Here is a 23904-nt window from a genome sequence, read left to right as displayed (position 1 = left end):
ATGTTGGTTCGATGTGGTTTGCTATGTTTTTTTTTAGGTTTGCGGTGTTTGCGGTGTTTAGCAATACCCAATTTTAGACCCATTTGTATACTGTAGTATAGTAATACTAAACTAAATATAAATCTAAAATCAGTATATCCGGAATAAAGTAAGTACACAATGGTGTTTCAAATTACATGTAGGTGTGTGATGAGGACACAGATACACAGTAAAAAGCATTTGGAAATTGTGACCAAAAAAAAATGAGAAAACTCTACCCTGACTCCCTGAGGGAGATGTCATGTTTAAAAAAACCAAAACAGTGCCTACATTATCTAATTTATTAGTGTTTTTGTTGTTCATATAGTAAGCTTTGTTCAGGGTCTTTTCCTGCTGTTCTACAACTTGCATAAATCCATTCTGACATTGAACAGTTTTCATGACTGATAACCAGTGAATTAATTAAACTTTGAACTAGTGCTGTATCATCTTTATTATTAATATGTAATTGTAACATGTCATTTTTTTTAATTGTCAATCAGATTTGAACAATGATTTTATGTTGTTGTCTAAATGGAAATGGGTGGAGTAGGTGTTATCATTCTAATCTTTACTCTTTACACATGATTGGTGAATACAATTTACATTTAATAATTCATCTAGTTCAATTTTCTGATATTTGTGTTAACTTTGAACTCATTAAAATAAAGCTCTGTCTACAATATCAAACTTTATATGACAAAACATTTGATGTGCCCATATATGGACATGATGATGATGTATCACTACCATATTTTTGGCATACTGTCATATCACTTACTACCATATTTGTCACTTTTATGTTGGTTTGGTGGGGTTTGCTACAGTATATTTTTTTGGAGGTTTGCGGGGTTTAGCAATCATTTTTGACCAAAAAATGATGTTTTACCCCAAAAATAAGTAGTTAACAGTAGAAATTTAATATTTTTTTTACATGGATACTGTATACCCAGTGGGTTGTACACTACATGATTCAATCACTTTTATGTTGGTTCGATGGGGTTTGCTATATTTTTTTGGAGGTTTGCAGGGTTTAGCAATCATTTTTGACCAAAAAGTGATGTTTTACCCCAAAAATAAGTAGTTAACAGTAGAAATTTAATATTTTTTTTACATGGATACTGTATACCCAGTGGGTTGTACACTACATGATTCAATCACTTTTATGTTGGTTCGATGGGGTTTGCTATATTTTTTTGGAGGTTTGCAGGGTTTAGCAATCATTTTTGACCAAAAAGTGATGTTTTACCCCAAAAATAAGTAGTTAACAGTAGAAATTTATGTTGGTTCGATGTGGTTTGCTATGTTTTTTTTTAGGTTTGCGGTGTTTGCGGTGTTTAGCAATACCCAATTTTAGACCCATTTGTATACTGTAGTATAGTAATACTAAACTAAATATAAATCTAAAATCAGTATATCCGGAATAAAGTAAGTACACAATGGTGTTTCAAATTACATGTAGGTGTGTGATGAGGACACAGATACACAGTAAAAAGCATTTGGAAATTGTGACCAAAAAAAAATGAGAAAACTCTACCCTGACTCCCTGAGGGAGATGTCATGTTTAAAAAAACCAAAACAGTGCCTACATTATCTAATTTATTAGTGTTTTTGTTGTTCATATAGTAAGCTTTGTTCAGGGTCTTTTCCTGCTGTTCTACAACTTGCATAAATCCATTCTGACATTGAACAGTTTTCATGACTGATAACCAGTGAATTAATTAAACTTTGAACTAGTGCTGTATCATCTTTATTATTAATATGTAATTGTAACATGTCATTTTTTTTAATTGTCAATCAGATTTGAACAATGATTTTATGTTGTTGTCTAAATGGAAATGGGTGGAGTAGGTGTTATCATTCTAATCTTTACTCTTTACACATGATTGGTGAATACAATTTACATTTAATAATTCATCTAGTTCAATTTTCTGATATTTGTGTTAACTTTGAACTCATTAAAATAAAGCTCTGTCTACAATATCAAACTTTATATGACAAAACATTTGATGTGCCCATATATGGACATGATGATGATGTATCACTACCATATTTTTGGCATACTGTCATATCACTTACTACCATATTTGGGCACATCACTACCATATTTGGGCACATCACTACCATATTTGGGCACATCACTACCATATTTGGGCACATCACTACCATATTTGGGCACATCACTACCATATTTGGGCACATCACTACCATATTTGGGCACATCACTACCATATTTGGGCACATCACTACCATATTTGGGCACATCACACTTTTGTTTGTAAAATTGATAATTAGACAGAACTCTGTGTTTTAATTATGTTGTTGGTGCTGTGTTCTCATTGTCAGATAGAGCAATATTCATATTTCTAGCATTGTTCACTTTCACTGGCTATAGCATATTATCAACAAGAGCTTTCATACTGTAGCCTTCGTATGACCTTCCAATTATAGAGGTTATCAATATACAGTAATATAACATTGCATCAGATGAAGGAAAAAAAAACCTACTTACCAATTACGTAGATAATAAATAATGAGCTGAAAAGTATAAATAATATAAGAAATTGATTCTTTTTTTTTTTATGAATGTTGATATGGAAATTCTAGCACTTGGTTTTATTGATTGATTGTATGCTGATTTATTGTTGTCTTTAATATGGAATTCATTAATATTACCATTAACTCAATGAGTCAAAATTCTAAAATAATTTTTTTTTAAATATGTTTATTTTATTATTTAAATGAGAAACTAAACATTTTTCTTGATGAAAGGTCAATAGTTTAAAAAGATCTTAAAATCAATTATTATTACATTAAATATTGTATGATGTTTATGAATGAATGACAAAGGATATGGACCCTACCTTTTTTAGCTAAATATACATCCTCATCTTTTAAACCTGTAGGTTTAAGATTAAATGCCAAAGAGACATTCTAAATAATAGAATTTTAAAATAAATGTAAATTTTAATTTATAGTACAGTAGACCAAAGTTTCCTACTCTATAATGTACTGTTCAGTGTTATTTAAGTCTTGCCTCTCACCCTGAAATGTTCACAATATGAATCCCAATAATATAGTCTGCCTACTGTATTACTAGTATTATCATACAGTATCTTGATAACCATATCATTATAAATCATACTTAATATTTTCAGAGCACATTACTACACACTACCAACATGACTTCATTTGAGGAATTTAACATTATGTTTTTCACATAGCCAAGTTTATGCAGAGTTTATATGACGAGCATGTGACATTTCATTATGTCTACTGTCTGTATTAAAATGCCTAACCAAAAATGTATTATGGATAGTAATAATATACTGATTGTACAGTACTGCATCATAAGCCACTGTTCGACAATTTACATCACGCAAAGTGACCACCAAAAAGATGTGTTTGTGACAACAAAAAAAACAATTTCTTTACAACTTTAAATTGTAATAATGAGGGTGGGTGGCAAACATTGACGCACCGTTGTTCATTGATGTTACGTACCATCTAGGTTTTTTGACATACCCATGCATCAATACAAATTTGTGGCGCACCTCTCCTTCGGTTCGTATAGTATAGTAGGTACAATACAATTGACAAGCACATATCAGTCATGTGGCACTGGCATGTAAAAATGTATGTATTCATCTTCTGGAAACCTAGACGCTTTTTCCCAGATCTGAGGGTGTCTGCTTTCACTCAGCAGATTCAACTGTATTTAAACTGTATCTAAATTGTTTAGAGTAAAATCTACAAAAGTAGCTTTTTTTTTTTTTTTTTTTTGGAAACAAAGGATGAATCCCAGTATGTCCGATTACAGTATGACATGTGTTTATGACATGGATATCTGATAATTGATGATAAAACTTTGATACGAAAAATGGTTTAATCTTCAGTGATAAACTTTGTATAGAAATCACACAGTGAAGAAAGTGCAGAAGACAATCTTGTAAAAGATGTTTTTTGGATACATAGAAAATTGACACATAAAGTTGAATTGAAAAAAAAAATTCCCATAGTAGAAATAAGGCCTGCAGAGAAATAACGGATTAAATATAGGTTGAATTCATTGTTTAGCTAAAAAAAACATTATAACTTTGTGGAATTGGAACTTTGGGGTGCAAGACCTGAGTCTTAAATATTATCTGTTTTAGATTGTTAAAATTACCATTCTGTTGGACATATAAATTCTTTCCAGAATGGCACATCATACCTACTTCATAGGTCTTAATCCCATCTAATCCCAACTACTACAGGGTAGGTTTGGTTACTACATAGGCCTTAATCCCATCTAATCCCTACTACAGGGTAGGTGAAGCTTCTTGGAACATGGACCATAGGAACATCCTGGACATGCAGGAAATTACTTGTCTCAATGGACACGCCTACTTAAGGAAGGAAACTGGCTGATGCACAACAAAGCTGGCGTTGTAAATCCAGCATCTTTACAACAACGCATGTTAGTAGTAGGCTATGTTTACAAGATTAATAAGCAGTCAGAACATGCTGCTGGAACCAGATAACCAGGAATCTCAGTCAGTAGTTCACTAAAATCGAAAAAGTACCAGATTGAAAATTCTGCATGAAATTAGCTTGCTTTACGTAGAATTCTCATAAAATCTTTTATTTGAAAATGACTTTGCAAATTTTCCGTATTAACTGCCTCCTCCGAAACCCTGCTAAATTTAGAAGAACATTCATTAAAAAACGGGATGAGTTATCCGGTATATCCCCTAACAAAAGAAAGTTTCTTTCTTGCATGGCAGTGTGGCACAAGACAATTTAAAATATCAGCATTCACAAGGCGTTTCCTGTTCAAAGCACCTTGACTAACTGCACAGTATATTAAAATACATACATCATGTATTGTAATGTGTCATAATATGTAATTAATTAACATAATGCGCTCTGTCTATGACTTACCGGTACAAAAGAATAAGAATTATTGAATTCACTTCATTTGCATGAAACCGTTCCTGGAAATTAAAATTTTATAATTTCTAAAGATTGATATCAATACTGTAGTGTACTAGTATACAGTACAATCGTGTATTACAGGTTTTTAAAATGATTGACAATAACGATTGGAGATGAAAACAATATTTATCCGGTTATCGCTTTGCAACTTTTAACTGCAATGTTAAAACGGTTATTTTACAGGCTGTAGTATCGTGAGCGTTTCAACACCTAGTCACATTGTATTTTGGGTAATGGGTAACAACCAACCAGAAACGGTCATTTGGGAGCACAAATTTAGTCTTTGAAATAAACTATTTCTTGTGATACGCAGCAGAAACAGGCCATAAAGAATGTTATGAACTGTATGTACTGAATAAGCAGACGTTTGCGTTTCATGACTAAGAATAATATTTTTTAAATGATTACATACAGTAAAGTTTAAACCAGTTTCACCCAATAAAAAAAAGCCACTTCCTTCAACATGTAAAGTTTTTTTGTTTCCTTTTTGTTGTACAGTAGTCAATGGTTATGTGGTTACTTTCCTTTTTTAAAGTCCGACATCTCTGCAATTGAATCTAGCTTTCCAGAAATTCGTCGGCTTTCATGCCTGTCCATTTCACCTGTCCATTTCTAAACATAAAGAAATAAATATGGTAGTAGTGGTATGCCCATTGTACTAGTAATATGCCCAAATATGATCATTGTGTCCATCACATAAAGTTTGATAATGTAGACCGAGCTTAAGTTAAGGTCTGATGATCACTGTGTGTGTACAGTGTTCATCTAAGCAATGATGAACATCCCCAATTAATAGCTTTTAATTATGAAAGTAATTATGCCTAGTTAGTTTAAAAAATCATTTAGTAAAACATGTACTGTATAAAATTAAAAATAGTTTTAATTGTGTGAATAGGGTGTACGTTTTTATAATTATAATGCATAAGACTAAGAGTGAGGGTTGACATGTATGGCTTTACATTTTTCATAAACAATGTTTTTCAACATACATTTACTTTTTTGTTCTTTTCATAGGTCTGTGACAGACCCTCGGGATGGTAGAAGAGTGGCCCTCAAGAAGATGCCAAATGTTTTCCAAAATGTTATCTCCTCAAAGAGAGTCTACAGAGAACTTAAGATGTTATTCTTCTTTAAACATGATAATGTAAGCTTTATTTAATACATTTTTTCCTATGTTTGTGTATGTGGTGAATAAAGGTGGCTTGCCACAACAAATTTAAATATGAAGTAACCAATAGACTAGCTGTCTTAAATTAAAACGTGTTAATTCTAATAAATAGGTAATTATGCACTGTCCCCTGATTAACCCTGTTTATTGAAAGATGGTAATTGTATAATATACCACCAGTGTGGGCTAATATTGCATGCTTACTAGATGCATTGTTGTGATGTACTTTGGACTTCTAAATTACCACTTTCATCTGGTAGGGAATAACCAAAGGTTTCCCTGATGATCTTTTTCCACCTTATCTACACAATTACAGTATAATACTATAATTGTTATAGTTATAATATAATGGCATAACATGGTGGTAACTACTGTAGTAATTTATTGTAAATTTGTTATACTGTAAATTTAAAAAGTGTTTCTTTACATTTTTTCATCATTTTTATCATTTCTACCATTTCAATAATAAATACACTGTGTATATTTGCTTCTTCAAAACTATAGTAATAATAAAATAAAATCTGTATGATTATTGATATTAAATTTTTATAATTTTGAGTAAAAATTATTTTTGTTACAAATTCCTCCATGCTTGTAAAAGTGCGTTCACACTTTCACCTAGGAATTAAGATGACAGTAATTACTAAATTTTGATTCAGTGTTATCATTCCTGAAAACGACAAATTGGTAATGTTTCCATAGTGATGAAGGTGGTTACAATTTACACAAAGCATCATAATTGGTTAGACAGTGTGTTAACTGTTATAACTTTGCTGTTTAATCTGCTTGACTTGGCACATCTCATGAATAATTCATGTTTTACTGTTTAGTATTATTTGACGGTGTTCTGTATTATTATATGGCCTCTTGTAATTTGTGTACTGTATACATTTTTGTGTCTTACTTAATTGAAATTAAGGATTGAGGAGTTTGTGTACTGTATGTATGGCAACTATACTTAAAGTTTAAATAAAATTATATGGAAAATTGGACATTAATTATATGAAAATGACATTATAAAATTACATTTAAGGCCATATAAAAAAAATCATACCTACAAATTAATTTTTGCTTTTTTAAAATTAATATTTTGCAGTATTTAGCTGGGAATATCAATGTAGCCAGCCTAAAATATTGTACACAATACAAGAGAATACTGTAGTGTAAAAAAAAACAAATAATTTTTATTATCAAGATTGGATGAACCAACTTCATTTTGTATCATTGTTCACTATAGTCTATTCATTGCATTCATCAGCCCTGATATATTTTTGTGATCACAAAGCTCTTAAAAAAAGGGAAAAACTCATGTCACTATAATTAATTAATTTTTTTAATGGCCTACAATTAAAACACAGCTTTTTTCTGGGTAGCCAAAAAGCTAGAAATAAATATTATAAATTAGCAAAATATTATGTTAAAATACGAAATAAATTACAATAAAATATAAAGTACTATAATAGTATTTATTCAGCTGGTTGTGGTTTTCTAAAAATCTGAAGAACAAATTTTATTTTTTTTCAGATTTAAGTCGTTTTTAAGTCCTCATCTAGTCACGCTTCAGTGGTTAATTCTTTTTTATCCATGAATAATTGTTATCCAAGAAAATATGGAATCCATAATCTCTTCCCATTATCATGCCTTTTTAAGTTTATCAAAATATCAATATTGAATTTAAAGCTTCCTGAGGTCGCCTAATTTATTAGTTTAGATTGGGAATCAATTATAGCACTGTGTACTTTTTCTTATTTTGTTGAAAACAATTGTTTTTGAATTTGGTATTATTATTCTTTGTTAGTCAGGTTGTTCTTTGTTAGTTTGTTGAGTTCAGTCTCTTCTTTTGTTTCCAATTATTCATGCTGAGGAACATTTTTAAAGGTCTAGTGACCTGAGAGGTTGAAGGTAAGGTCCAAAGGTCATGGCTTAATCCATTTTTTATGTAGGGAAAATCTAAGATTCTATTGTTTTAGGCTAAATCATTATAAAAACTATAACCAAGTACAGTAATAACACACTCCCCTTTCAGGTGTTGTAGACTAGCATGAAACATGACTGTCTACATGATAACAAGTTAGTCAAGTCAAGTTTGGGTATATTTAACACCTTTTTGTAATATTTTTTATTATAACATGAAACTAAATTTACATTTACAAGGATTCTGATTAATCATTAATTTGCATATCAAATTAAACCTTGGCTACTGTGTAATTACTTCTAAAGTTAATTAAGTAAATTCAATTAAAAACCTTTAAAAAATATATATAAAAACAATTAGAAAACATAGTTATTATTTTTTTGTTCATTTAATATATTATTAATATAATTCATAAATATTCCCTGTAGAAAGGAAATAAAAAAACACTCAAATATAAATTGTAGATTTTGTTAAAAACAAGGCTACAGTATTGTGTAGCTTAAGTCTAATATGCATCTGTACTACAGTACTTGACAAAGTCTCATTCAATTTGCATAAGTAAGTGTTATATTCTGCTTTCATTGGCTCCTAATTACCTGAGCTAGGTAAAACCATTTACAGAATTACTGGTTGCCTTACTGGCAAGGTTCAGGTCTAACATAGCCTGCAGGCACAGTGATGGCAGTAGATTAATATTGCTTTGCTGCTGATGTAGACAACAGCCTGTTTTGTGGCCTACTATATGCCTGCCGCCTGCTGTTGCAGTTTATTTCTCATGGTTTAATTTTTTCATTATACAGTTAGCTATTGTGGGTCTAATTTCTTGATTTTTTTTAATATCAATTATTGCTGTCATTATATTGTCTGCTATACATTACATCCAATACAATACCATTATTTTCACAGACATTTTTAATCGTAATTTTTATCATCTTAACAATATTTACTACTTGCATATCGCATGTTTTTTTGCCAAGTTGACAACAAATGTTGTTGCGATACTGTTTACTGTACTGTGCAGCAATAACAACCTTTTTGTAATGATATTGACACCAAAACAAAAAATTCTTTCTTTAAAAAAATAATCTTTGTAATTTTATCATCAGGTGAAAAAGTACAGACTGAAAATGTAAAAGTATTAACTGTAATTTTCAGATTCTAGACTTGTTTTTCTTACGTTTATCATTACCTGCATTATCAATTTCTCATCTTGAAATATTAAACTTTTCTTATGACCTATCTACTTCTGATTTTATGTAAAAATACTAGAAAAACAGGAATCAATCATCATTGGTTTTGTTTCTATGGCAACAACAATTTCATTTTTCTTTTGATTTCTGATTCAAAATAAAAGAAAATAAAAAATGTGTATCACAATTTAGGTAATCTATTGTATAATAACAAAAATTGAATTTGTTAAACATTGTAAATTACCTTAATAAAGGCTACTGTACTAAAGTAGTAGTATTGGAAGCAGAAACCATTCATTTTGAACATTTTTAAACATATTGCTGAAAAAATAAATAATAAATTAGATTGTTTACCAGTGTTTTTCTGCAGAAAAACTTAAAACCATGTTTTATCATTGTACAGTACTGTATAGTCAATTTTTATATTTTTTGAAGGTTAAAACCTGTTATTTTAAAGTTCAATTTTTGCTAATTAACAGTTCAAAAATGGAATTTATTCAATCCTATTTAATTTTCTCCAGCCTCTACTCATTTTAATATAAATTAATTGAGTTTTCATTATAATATAATTGATATTTTAGACAGTTCTATCTATACTGTAGGCTTCATAATTGTATGAGGCTGTGGGTAACATTGTTAGTCTCCTCTTGGCATACCTTCTACTGTAAATAAGAGACTCATATGGGTCTAATAAGGGCTTGATCACTGAGGTTACAGAGTTATGCCGTCATATCGTATGCGGCGTACAACTTCATAGGTCTGAACCAGGAAAAGATTAGTGGAAGCCACCTCTTACAACACTGATCTTTCGTTCGTTACGACAGCTCAATGTATAAGATTAGTGAACGACGCTTATGATACGAAAGTCATGCATCAACAATACGAAAGTCAGGCATCAATGATTTTGACCTCTAACAAATCAAATTTACTCCTGTATACCAGATGTTCGCCCAAATCAGTGACACTTGTTCAGTTTCAGACGAAAGCGTCTTTTAAGCAAATCTGAACACTTTGCTGTTAGGATGATAATTATATATGACATTTCTTGCGATATGAAAGCACAACTCCATGGATCTGAACCTGAAACACAAACTATATCATTATTCATTAAATACTTTTATTAATGCAGACATATTGATTATTTAATTTAATTTATTGTTCTTTCAGGTACTACAAGCATTAGATATCCTTCAACCACCTCCAGTTGACTTCTTTGAGGAAATGTATCCTTTTTGTACAAATGTTTTCTTTGACTTGCTAATACCCGATTCACACAGTGCACAAACATCTTAACAAAACGTAACAACATTGTAATACTTGATTCACACAGTACACAAACATATCTTACAAGACAAACAACATTGTAATACCCAATTCACACAGTACACAAACATCTTACAAGACAAACAACATTGTAATACCCGATTCACACAGTACACAGACATCTTACAAAACGTAACAGCATTGTAATTAATTGTGTGTATGGTGTCTGTAATACGCTTTATAATGAGTTGTTTTACACTGTAAAGTAATGTATACACACAGTGACAAATTATCATGTGAAATCGCTGTAACTCGGTTAGATTATCTTAGGAGATATCCATGTAATAATTTTTTACATTTTTTGTGTTGTAGTAATAAGTTGTTTCTGAATTACTGTAGGTAAAAAAGAAATCGTAGAGAATATGTACAGTATGTACAGTAAAAGCCGATTGAAACAATTTCTTACTGCTTCTTTGTTTAAAGATGTTACTGTCATTGTGTTTAGATGGGATGAAAAAATTCATTGTTGGTCTGTCTTGTGTACACAAAGGCACATCGAGAGAAGATTCTATGGCTGCAGCATTTCTATCAATATTATAGTTTAATACAATAACAACCATTACTGAGTTCTACTGATATTGAAATAAAATCAACACAAGTTTGTATGCTTTAAATAGTAATTAAATAATAACTAACATCATTCATTCTTAAGCTCTGTATAAACCATCAAGCTATATGACACAAAAATGTGATATGCCCATATATGGACATGATGATGTCATATCACTACCATATTTGGAAATTTCACTATCTACCATATTTGGCACATCAAACTAGTTTGATAGTGTAGACAGATGTGTTGCATTACAGCTACAGTATCATACTAGTTAATTTGCTTTTCATTTGACTAGATAAATTCAGTATTGTTGATTGATTTTCAGCAAAGTGTATTGACTGTCTACACACTTGTTTCTACACTTATTAATCTATTTAGATTATTGACTATTGAAATTAAATTTAAGCGCATATATTTTGAATAAATTATTGGTTATGGTGACTCTCTAAATTTACACACAAAAAAGGATACACCTCTTTCCGAACAGAGTTTAAATGTTTGGTTTGAATCCTTCTTCACATAAAACCATAACACAAACACATATTAACTGCATTTAATTTACAGTATTTTTTATAAAAAGGGACACTATTCTTGGTTGAGTTAAATAATTAATGATATAATATAATAATTAAAGATTCACATAACGTAATTTTTCTACAAAATGTTCATTACATCAAAATAAGAATTTTAATTATATATTTCATTTTTACAAGCAGCAGTATCATTTAAAAGATTTAAAGGCTATTACAGTAAGACTAAGAGCGTTGGGTAGTAGTAGATTTGCTAACAGTTAAGTAAATACCGCTACTACTGTGAACGTGCATTGACACATACCTAATTATTGTACACTATTCACATTCACAGAATTGAAGACATCTTATGTTATGGAGAATTCCTAATGCTGCGTACTACATAGAAATAATGGAGAAAAAAAACCAACATATAGATATATTTATCTTAGAATTTATCAAAAAAGGAGTATATTTTGTACCTAGATTATCTGGATAAACCAACAATAGCCTGTGCTCTCCAGAAGGAGGACTTGGATACAAAGATTTCTTAGAGCATCCCTTTTGTAATTTACCAATAGTGAACTGTTTTTTCTCACATTGCTATCAAATATTTTATTTTTTTATCAAAATTGTATTTAAAAAAAATGTATTTACCTACAGTAATATTAATAAGGTATTAAAATCAAACAAGTCTGGCTTCACGATAAATTTCAGTCTGAAGGTTTCAGATAATATCAAGTATACTGTACAGTATTATTATTATTAACTGCTTTGGAGTAAAACATTGCATAACATTAATATACGATTTCAAGGTAGCTAATGGATTCTTTCAGCATATATTTGTTGGTTTTTTTTTATAGAAAATAATTAAGAAATTCAATAACATTGATAAAATATTCAATTTTTAAAATCCCATTTCTTCTAGAGAATTATGTTCATAATCAAATCATAACATTGACTGTACTGTACTTCATTATTTTTTGGATGCTGAGTGGTATTTCTAAAAAAAATATCATTTTATTTAATCTACTAACTACTACACTGTATGTTGGCTTCACTAATTTTCAATTGGTTAGAAAAAAATTTATAAGGCTTTGAAATTTAAAGATATAACTTGCATTGCAATTTCAGTTTTGAATTATTTTTTAAACCCATCACAAATCTTTAACCTTTTGTACTGACATTTGGAAAAAAAAAATAGGTCTAGTAAACGCTATAGGTTGAACAGACCCTTTGACTTGTAAGCTGCTGTATGCTTACAAATAAAATATCTTGGTTGTACACGGTTGACTCTGGTAGATTATTCATCACAAATAGTTGAAAGGGTTCAACAGATTGGCCTAGAATTCAATTCTTCCTTTTATAAATAAGTATTTTAATATGAATTGATTGAGGATTTCTGCAAGTTTTCTTTAAAAAATAAACATTAATAATTAAACTTTTTACAATTATTATTTAGTCTATTTTGTGCCTAGCTTATAGATAAACCAACATTAGCCTCTCTCCGATCTCTACAACTCGATTATATTAAATTTGATTAAACACCCCTTTCAGATACAATGCATTATTTTTGCAACCTATTTCAACCAATTTAAAACTAATTTGATGAAAATAATGATCTGACCACAATATGAAGTTTCCTTTTTTATTATCATTAAACATAACATTTTTCCAGTAGAGGAACACATTACCTAACCTGAGAAATCTAAAGATTAAAGAAACAAGATCATGATCAAAATAATTATTGAATAATAAAATTAAATATTCCTAATTGTATTGTAATTGCCCTTTGCGGGATTAATGAATGCACCACAAAATGTGTTTTCAAATTAAACACAAATATTTCAACATTGAAAATGATTAGTTTAGCTTATCTTGATTTATGCTTGTTATCAGAATATTAAGTATGACATTTTACTATGTTGCCATAACTGAATAATAAGGGCTTCTTGCTATAAATAGATGCCTTAAAGTACATTGTTATTCATATCCCTGTTTTTAAATTCTTTATTCAGCATTATTATTTATATATTGTGATACTGTATTGGAATAGACCAAGTACAGTTGACATAACTTAGGGCTTCTTGCTATATGAATGAAAGAACCCATGCCTTAATTTTGAGTACATGAGTAGGTTTATTACTAGTGTTAAACACTTAGAGGAACCACCAACAATTTAGACAATATTGAAAGACATGAGACATACTATCTTAACATGTACATTACGCTACAGGTATAAACAATCAGTAAATAAATCATAAAGGGGTCATTTTTGGAACACAATTGCACTATTAGCAATAATGAAAATTCTGTGAAAGAAGACGGATTTAAGGTGGAAGTAAAGGTGAACATACTTCCAGTTTTGAAGAAAATATTAAGTGCATTGCTATCCATATCCCTGTTTTTATCCCCATCATTTTTCAGCATGTATATTGTCATACTGTACTGGAATAGACAAGTTTGTAGAATTATAAGTTCTTATGCTCTGTCTACACTATCAAACTTTATGTTACAAAACAATGTGATATGCCCATATATGGATGATGTCATATCACTACCATATTTAGACATACTGTATCAGTGTCATCTTTGGGTACATGATACTTTTTTGTCAAATTAGTTTAATAGTGTAGACAGAGCTTTATATGAAGACATACTATATTCATAAGAACCTGTTTCTAACAACATCTTGTATTATCAATATCATTAGTCTGTAATTATAGTTCTAAAGTTAAAGACCCCTTCCCTGCAATTTTGGACGTTTTTTGGAAAATAATACATATATATCACTTTAAAAACATTAAACCATGTCATTCTTTGTCTTAAATGTACGTTTTATGGTAAATTATGATAAAAAGTGAGAAACAATGCACTACCTAAGTAGCTCGCGGCGATCGACCTCTCGTGGACGGTCTCAGGCCTAGCCTAGCTAGGCTTAGTTTTGTAGGCCTAGCTGGTAAACATCGGTAACGTACGAACATCGTACGCTAGCTATATACCTAGCCTGACGTTGTATAGTTGCTGCATTAATTATCTTTCTATTTTTGCCAGACTCCGTTGATACAAATTGGGGAAAACCCGGTATTTTCGCTGAAAAGTTAGGAGTCTTCCATTTGTTTTGGCTTCACGATCGATCGAAAAGTGGGCGCATTACAGGTGAAAAACAACAATATCAATCCGCGCGCAATGCATTTTGGGATTTATAGCGGGCCGCTATAATTATTAAAATCGATTTATTTTTCACATTTTTAACCGTTTAAAGACGAAAAAAGTTATCGCAATAGGACCATATAGTATTATTTTTACATTAAATATAGTTTGTGATCTTAAATTAGATCTAAAAAACGTAGGGAATGGGGCTTTAATGGACATACAAGTCTAGTATGAACTACAGTATCATACTAGACTATATAGGCAAATACAGGTCATTGACTTAATAGCAATTGCATAGCACTTCATCCAATGACTACGTACTAGTCGATGATCTACAATGACTAAAGACTTTTTTTTTCCCTTCTTTACCTTTTAAAGAATTAAGTTATAACATTCTGACGGAATTCAGAGGTATTAGACAACTTGATTCTTGGAAATAAATTCTTAAAGAAGGTAATTCCGAGATGTTGGCATTACAGTGCATTTGGGAGGAGGGTATTCAGTTGGGTAGAAACGATCTTTAAGCCATACTAGGACTCGGTTATAAAGAGACTTCTTATCAGAAATATTTGTAAAAATTAACCTGGATAAGTAAGACTAAATGGAACAAAGAATGATTGACCGGAACATTGGTTGAAACTAAATGGAAAGTATGCTTGACCTGAGCATAGTCTGATTGACCCCAATGAAAATAACTATACTGCATTCATGATCATTAATTAATATGCGTTCATACCTGTACACATGTTTGGAGTTCAACTTCTTAGCTGACAATGATTGCTATGAGAATTTAAATATCAAGAGATACCCTCTCCCCCCCCCCCCCTCCCCCGACCTCTCCTAACTAAAAATGTGATGTGCCCATATGGACATGATGACGTCATATCATTACCATATTTGAGCATATCACTACCATATAGTTTTTTATAGTGTAGACAGAGCTTAAGGCTTCGGGAAAAAAAGATTTTGATGACCTAGCATTTATATCTGTGTCTTAACCGTAACCCATAATGACAAATTAAGGTCATTGACAACCAATCGTGCTGTACACATCATGTTCATAACATAAGTAAAATCAATATCTACCATGACTAAGGATTATGTTTTTAGTTTGTTTAGGAAAGTGTATTTCTTATATTAAAAGTTAAACCTATAATAAATGCTTTTATATAAACAATATACATTTTTTAATCGACATGTTTTAGTTTTCCTCGCTCTTGTTTTTGTATAGTTTTTAAGTTGTATTTTTTCTTAATGTTGTAATTGTATGGATGCACCACTTCGCATGTGTACCACTGCTGATTCAAATAAATATTATTATTACTTCATATGATGCACTTCACAGTATACTGTTATCATATTAAAATCATCAAAGAATATTAATAATAATACTCTGTTTAATTCAGCTGAGAGCAGCCATGTTCATATGCAATCTATATAATATTGCTGGCAAGAATTTTGATGTATGATTTACTATACAAGTGTGGTAATTAGAGACAACAGGAGATGTTTCAAGTTCCTTAATGTTATATTATCAGATATGTAGTTACAGAACTGCTCCAGAGTGACTTACATAAGATTATTGTATCACCTCAGCCACTTAGTTCAGATCATGTCAAAGTCTTCCTCTACCAAATTCTTCGAGGTTTGTTCATTTTTATTATTCTAATATTTGTTATTAAATGCTTAATTTGTTTGTTCAATGTTTATAGTTGTATTATATTATATTAACATTGTATTAACAGTTTATTGATCCTATAGTAATATTATACTGTTTATATAACAGTAACACACAAAAAAAAACAACATTTTGGAACATTTTTTCATACTATAATAATAATAATAATAATAAACAGTATTTATATAGCGCCTAATGGATCACTGACCCCTCTAGGTGCTTTACATAGGACCTTAACTAATGGTAATAAACTATCCCCCGCCGGACACCATTCCGGTATTTCTTAGTCGAGGTTTCGGGGATGGAGACAATCAATAATGTGAAGAAAAAAAACAACAACAGAATTTTCATTATTGCTAATAGTGCAATTGTGTTCCAAAAAATGACCCCTTTATGATTTATTTACTGATTGTTTTATACCTGTAGCGTAATGTACATGTTAAGATATTAATAGTATGTCTCATGTCTTTCAATATTGTCTAAATTGTTGGTGGTTCCTCTAATTGTCTCTATTCACACAGGGGATAACCAGCTTCAGACTTGTACAATGCTTGTCTTGAATTTTTGTTGAAGGCCTCTTCTATCAAAGTTTTATATTCTGTTCGTGGTTTTCTTCTCTTGACTTATTCCTCTTTGTTTTTGATACTTTGTTTTATTCTGAATTGTTTTTTTTTTTCCGATAATTATGGGTTTGAATTATAATTTCTCAAGAACTAATGTATCCGCTTTCAAGCGTAAAAGAGGGCGCCGTGCTGGTCGGAATATGCGGAAGCAAATACTTGTTCAGATCGGAGGAAGAGTAGATAATTCTAATATTAATGGTGAGAGAGGGCCTAGTATTCTTGTTCCAATTTTTTGTAAAGCTAAACTTAGTAGGTCTAACATTTACCCTAGTGTTTTTCTGTGTAATGCGCGCTCGTTATGCAATAAGATGAATGAATTTGAGTTAGTTTTAGCAAACAGTAACATTGATATTGCTGGTATAACAGAATCGTGGTTTCATTCTGATTTTTCTTCTGAGTGTTCGGCAGTTCAGGGTTTCTCATGCATTCGGAATGATAGAAGTAATCGCGTTGGCGGTGGTGTTGTTCTATATATTAATGAAGTATATGATTACGAAGTTGATGATGCATGTCCTATTGATCTTGAATGCCTATGCGTTGATGTAAAAATTAACCTCTCTTTCTCAATCGTCACTATTGTCGTCTATTACCCACCTAACTGTAATCGGAATCAACAGCTTACAGAGTTCTTGTGCTCAAGAATTGACTATTTTCGTAGTGTAAGGGATAATGCTGCTTTCATTATTATGGGTGACTTTAATGACTACGATATTGACCCCCTACTTTATCAAACATCATTAGAACAAGTAGTAGATTTTCCCACTCGCGATGATGCATGTCTTGATAAAATGTTAACAAACATCTCTGATCTTTACCAATCCCCTTTAAAACTCTCTCCCCTGGGTCGCAGTGACCATGCCTCCATTCTTTTAAAACCTAATTTTATTCAAAAGAAACCGGTAAAGAGAAGGTTGCTAGTTCGCCGTCCCTTGAAAGACTCGTCCATGCGTGCATTTGGCCAAGTTATTACTGGGATTGACTGGGATGATATAGTTTATGAGGACGACAGTTCTGAATATTTAGCTGCCAAATTTGAAAGTGTGCTTAAGGAAACCTACGAAAAGTCTTTTCCTTCAGTAGTTATTCGTGTCAGAGACAATGATAAACCTTGGTTTAATCAAAGTATTAAAAAAATGATTGAGAAAAGACATCGTGCTTATCGAAAGGGTAACCAAACAAGATACCGTCATTTTAGAAGGCTTGTTCGTTCTGAAGTAAGATTGGCAAAATCAAACTTCTATAAAGAATCTATATCTTCTCTTAGGAAAATTGAGCCCCAGAAGTGGCACAAGAAAGTGCAGAGGATTGCTGGAAAATCAAAACCGCAATCTGCACTTCTTGAACCTGGTTGTGACCCTGATGTTGTTGTAGATGTTGTCAACAAACATTTTGCTAGGATTTGTTCTTTTTTACCTGCATTAGATTTGCGAAATTTACCTGCCTTTCTTCCTTCTGTTAAGCCCCCTGTTATTTTTCCTGGGCAAGTTTTTAAACTATTAAAGGGCATTAATGTGAATAAATCAAGGCATCCTCGTGATATACCTCTCCGATTAATTAAGGAATTTGCCTTAGAACTTGCCCAACCTCTCGCTAAAATATTGAATTGTTGCCTCCAGGATAATAATTTCCCATCTATCTGGAAGAATGCCATCATTACTCCTGTACCCAAAAAGCCAAAGGCTTCTACACCTAATGAACATAGGCCTATATCCATCACGCCTGTTTTTGGTAGAATTTTTGAGAGCTTCCTTTCTGATTGGATAGCTACTGATTTCAGACCTCTTATGGATTCCCAACAGTTTGGAAATGCGAAGGGTTCATCACCGACTCATTACCTTGTTCAACTCTGTAATAGGCTTCTGTCAGGATTAGATAGCTCAGGAATGTATGGTACTATTTGTGCCATAGACTTTAGTAAAGCCTTTGACCGGGTCAACCATTCAATTCTGATTGACAAATTAATTGGTCTTAATATCATGCCCTCTATCATTCCAACGGTGTGTAGCTTCCTCTCGCAAAGAAATCAGTGTGTGCGGTTGGGCGGTTCAGTCTCAGCGCCAGAACCAATTTCGTGCGGAGTGCCTCAGGGTACTAAATTAGGCCCAATCCTATTTACTATCATGGTTAATGATTTGCTCAACAATGTACCTGATAGATGGAAGTTTGTTGATGACCTGACGATTGGCGAGGTGATTTCAGTACAGAGACCTGAAGATAGTTCGATTCAAAGCAACCTTGATGCTCTTTCCAGTTGGTGTGTGGAGAATGATGCAACACCAAATCCTGTAAAGTTTCAAGTGATGCGTGTTCATTTTTTGCGTAATGTTCCCCAATTTGAGCCGTTACAAATGGATGGTGTTATACTCGAAGAATCCCAGAGTGTGAAACTTCTTGGAGTGCATCTGCAAAGTGACCTCAAGTGGGACAAGCAGATTAAAGAAGTCGTTTCCAGGGCATCACGTCGTCTATATATGCTATACATTCTGAAGCGTTTTGGAGCCCCAAAGGATGATCTGGTTTTCACTTTTATAACATACATTCGTCCTTTACTTGAGTATGCCAGTCCTCTTTGGCATAGCTCGATCACCAATAAACAGAGTGATCAACTTGAATTCATCCAAAAGCGTGTTGTAAAACTTATTATTGGATATCAAAACTATGTTAGTTACGCAAAATCACTTGAAACCCTCAAGTTAAAGACATTGCAGCATAGACGTCAGGTTCTTCTTTATAACTTTGGAAAGGGGCTGCTAAAGTCGGATCGCTTTAAGGAATGGATCCCTGAAAAAGAAAAGCCGACAAGGTGTTTGCGTAAAGTTAATAAGTTTGATGTGCCACGATGTCGGACTAAAAGACTTGCTGCATCAACAATTCCAACTGTTATTGGACTCTTAAATAATGAATAGATTTGGACAATTAACCTTTAAAGACATTTCGAAGAGTATGTTCTATTGTCTCTTTGTCAAGTGGTTGTTTTATGCTTTAAATTTTTTTTTTTAACTACTTATGGGACTATAAAAATGTGATTTATAAGATTCAATTTTTTAAATTTGTAAATATAATATAAGAATTTGTAATTATTAATATCATCCTTTGAATTTGAATTTTGTGCAATTTTTATTGTACTTTTAATTTAATGAATTTTACATATATTTTATTGGTGTTTAAAAATAATGTGATTATTAATATTAGTCTCTATTTTTTAAAATTGTATATTTAAGAATTTGTGCATTTTTTATAGTAATTTTAAGTTTAACGAATTATACAGTAATTATTACTGTTTCTTAGGCTTTAATGTGTTTTTTCTTCGTTTAACTTTGTTTAGGCTATGTGAATTATCTTTTTCATATGTAAGCTCTTCATTTCAACTATGAGTTGTATTTTGAGTCTTTTTATACCGATTAAATAAAAAATAAAATAAAAATAAAAATAAGTGTTTAACACTAGTAATAAACCTACTCATGTACTCAATATGTGAAATGAGCAAAATCTGCACTGCTTGATTCTCTTGAGGTTATTGCCGATAGTATGATTTATTCCTATCATGATAAATTGACATTTGTTATTCTTATGACCATCGAAATGTTACCATTTCATTTTTTTGTTATTATATTAAACTAAACTATTATATGTATGCTTTATGTTAATCTTTACTAATTTGTTTATATTTGTCTGTAAGGTTGTTAAATGTAAATATTTTTATTTGATTATGTTTGTGGGGCCAAAGGTATATTTACTATTGCAATTAATATTTTTAGGGTTGAAATATCTACATTCAGCAGGAATACTTCATCGTGACATCAAGCCTGGCAACCTTCTAGTCAATAGCAATTGTATACTTAAGGTAATTGATGTCATCTCATTAACTCGTCCTTCTGTGGAGACATTAAGCCGGTTTTTGTTATGTGCATAATTGTACAAAATTGCATATAAAACAACTTGGTACACAAATAAAAAACTGATTATTTGTACTTTTAAAAATCGATAAATGCCATTGCTTCACATGTCGCGTCGGTATGTAAGGATGCATTCATACGTATAGTCGTATACACAACACCAAAGATGTGGCACAGTGAATCCAATCTAATGCCGCATGTGTGAACATACACTTGAGGTTTGGTGGTAAGACAGCTAATTTCTATGGTTGATGCTAGAAGTTAACTGAAATTAAACTAACTAGAAGACCTTGCTGATAAAAACAAAATCCTTGGATATGTAACTTTATTCAAAACACTTTCTAAAGTTGTTTCTTTATCAGATGAATTCCTCCCTAGAGGTTTACCCCTACTGGGCGTTCAAGGTTTTATAATATTCATTGTTGTTTTGAGTCTGCACATGAGGGAATTTTACTTCACATAGGGCACTTAAAAGCCCTATTTGTGTTCTTAACTGTACACCAGGTGCCTGGAATACAATAAAACACCTTGCACTATAAGTTTGTTAAGATTAAGCCATTGTCAAAGGCATGCTCCAATGCCTTTGTGAGTGTAAAAACAACATTGTAGGCCTAAGGAACAGTCATGTATTTAAAGTGAAAATAGAAATAAACACGTCAAGTCATATACGACTGAAAATAACATTTTACCGTTAAAAGCTTTTAACACTAAAATTAGATATAGCATGTATGTAGTGCAATGTAGTGTATTTGGAAGGCTCTGATCATTAACAATAATTACATTCATTTAAGCCAGAGAAAATCTTTCATTAAAGAAATTTATCTATGGGGTCGACTCTATCGCACCAAAAGTAGAGGTGCATCACAGAAGCAAAATGATTTATCAATCCGCATGTGATTCTTGCTGTTATTTGTAGCAGGTCCTTAAATTATTAGAATATATTTATTTTTTCACATTTTTAACTAACAGTAACAATACATTAATTAAATTTCTTTTTACAAAAAAAAATCTAGGATGTAACTTAAAATTTAAAAAGAAATGTATAAAGGGAATTTGTCTTTAATTGATTTAAATACAATATAAATTAAAAATGACATCAACCATTCAACACCAGTAATAATATTAAAACTATAATAAATTTATTGTAGATTTGTGACTTTGGACTGGCAAGAGTAGAAGAACTTGACCGTTCAAAGCACATGACCCAAGAAGTGGTGACCCAGTACTATCGTGCGCCTGAGATATTAACTGGCAGCAAATACTATACAAATGCTGTTGACATGTGGTCAGTCGGCTGTATATTCGCTGAACTTTTAGGTCGGCGTATTCTATTTCAAGCACAGAGTCCTGTTACACAAGTAAGTCTTTCTTTCGTAACGTTTTTTAAAGTTTTAAATTTGTCGCCAGACTTAAGGCTCATTCAGGCTTAGTTATGTACTGTAAGGGCGTGTGGCGCAGTGTGTTAGACGTTCGACTACTGATTGTGAGATCGAGGTTCGAATCCAACTCTTGCCGCATTGCTTGTATCCTTAGGCAAGATACTTTACTTACGTGTGCCTTTCTCCACCCAGGTGTATAAATGGGAACCCGGTTAGATCTAGACACAACTTTGCACTAATTACTAGCGGCATTATGGGAGCATGTTTCCATACGTGTTTGAAAAAAATGACTGGGGTAAATAATGTTCAGCGCTTAGAGGTTTCACAACATTATTGAATTGAGTTAGGTAATCAACTTACCCGGGTAAATCACCAAGTCTGAATGCCCCCTTAGGTGATTCTCTTTATAACATATTGTATATACTTTTCAAATAGGAAACTGTACTACCATTAACAAGTGTTTGTTTTCAAGATTGTTGTTTTTATAGTCATTTTTAATCTCATATAATTGTTTTTCCTCCAAATTTTTTCAGTCTTTAAGTATATTTTGTTCTTTATTGTTCAATGACAACAATAAACAGAAATAAGTAGAACATGGTATACTAATATTCAAATCATGGAATAATTTAAAATAGTTCAAATTGTCATATGATACTAAGAGAACAATGGTATACTTCAAATGCCAGCTTTATTTTTAGAGAAAATGTTTTCATAAACTTAAAAGATTACAATTATTTTCAGCTTATTCTCTGTAATATTAGCAGTATGATATCTTTGATCATCATCAGTTGTCATGACAATACTAATCCATAGGCCAAATAAAGGATAATGTATATAATAGTGTTAATAATATTACTTTTGTATTTATAGTTAAATCTAATTATGGAGCTTCTAGGAACACCTAGCCATCAGGACCTTAGGTATGCATGTGATGGAGCTAAAACACACATTCTACAGCAACCACATAAACCAGTGAGTACCTAAGTGGCCAACAAAAAATATTTAAATAAAAACCAGTAAAAATGATATTTAGCTAGTACCATTTTAGAGTGAATGTCTTAAATGAAAGGTAATGTGGTAGGTGCCTTAGAGATATTATGATGTTGAAACTAGGCTAGGTGAAAGCCCTTTATGATGAGCTTTAAGCTCTGTCTATACTGTCAAACTTTGTGTGACAAAAAAATGTGATGTGCCCATACATGGACACGATGCTGTCATATCACCACCTTATTTGGGCATATCACTACCATATTTTGGCACTTTACTACCATACAGAGTTTTAGACTGTGTTGGCTTGCCAACCTCTGTCCGGCACAATCCTTGTAATTTATACAGCAGATCATTCTACCAAGTTCTCTCATTAGGGCCTTCATTCCAATCTAAAATAATACTCCTATATAAAACATTTTAAATCCCTTTGTGTTTTAACAATGCTAAAAGCGTGGAGAAAATTTCTCCATGTTAAAAGTGAAATTCTTTATCAACAGAATGATAAATTTATCCTGATCATACATCT

At 31.6% G+C, this 23904-nt stretch overlaps 1 protein-coding gene across 1 annotated transcript in view; it reads left to right on the top strand.

The window, feature by feature from the left end:
• Window positions 1-23904, top strand: part of LOC140044718 (serine/threonine-protein kinase NLK-like) — a 37875-nt gene that overhangs the window by 6958 nt on the left and 7013 nt on the right. Inside the window, exons 2-7 of the mRNA XM_072089345.1 lie at window positions 6010-6139; window positions 10436-10491; window positions 16351-16457; window positions 20872-20957; window positions 22158-22367; window positions 23259-23360. Of these exons, the coding sequence (XP_071945446.1) occupies window positions 6010-6139; window positions 10436-10491; window positions 16351-16457; window positions 20872-20957; window positions 22158-22367; window positions 23259-23360 (691 nt within the window). The remainder of the gene's footprint in view (window positions 1-6009; window positions 6140-10435; window positions 10492-16350; window positions 16458-20871; window positions 20958-22157; window positions 22368-23258; window positions 23361-23904) is intronic.

The sequence above is a fragment of the Antedon mediterranea genome, chromosome 3 (genome assembly GCF_964355755.1).
Source record: "Antedon mediterranea chromosome 3, ecAntMedi1.1, whole genome shotgun sequence".
Taxonomy (NCBI): Eukaryota; Metazoa; Echinodermata; class Crinoidea; order Comatulida; family Antedonidae; genus Antedon; species Antedon mediterranea.
This window is presented reverse-complemented; position numbering and strand designations above follow the sequence as displayed.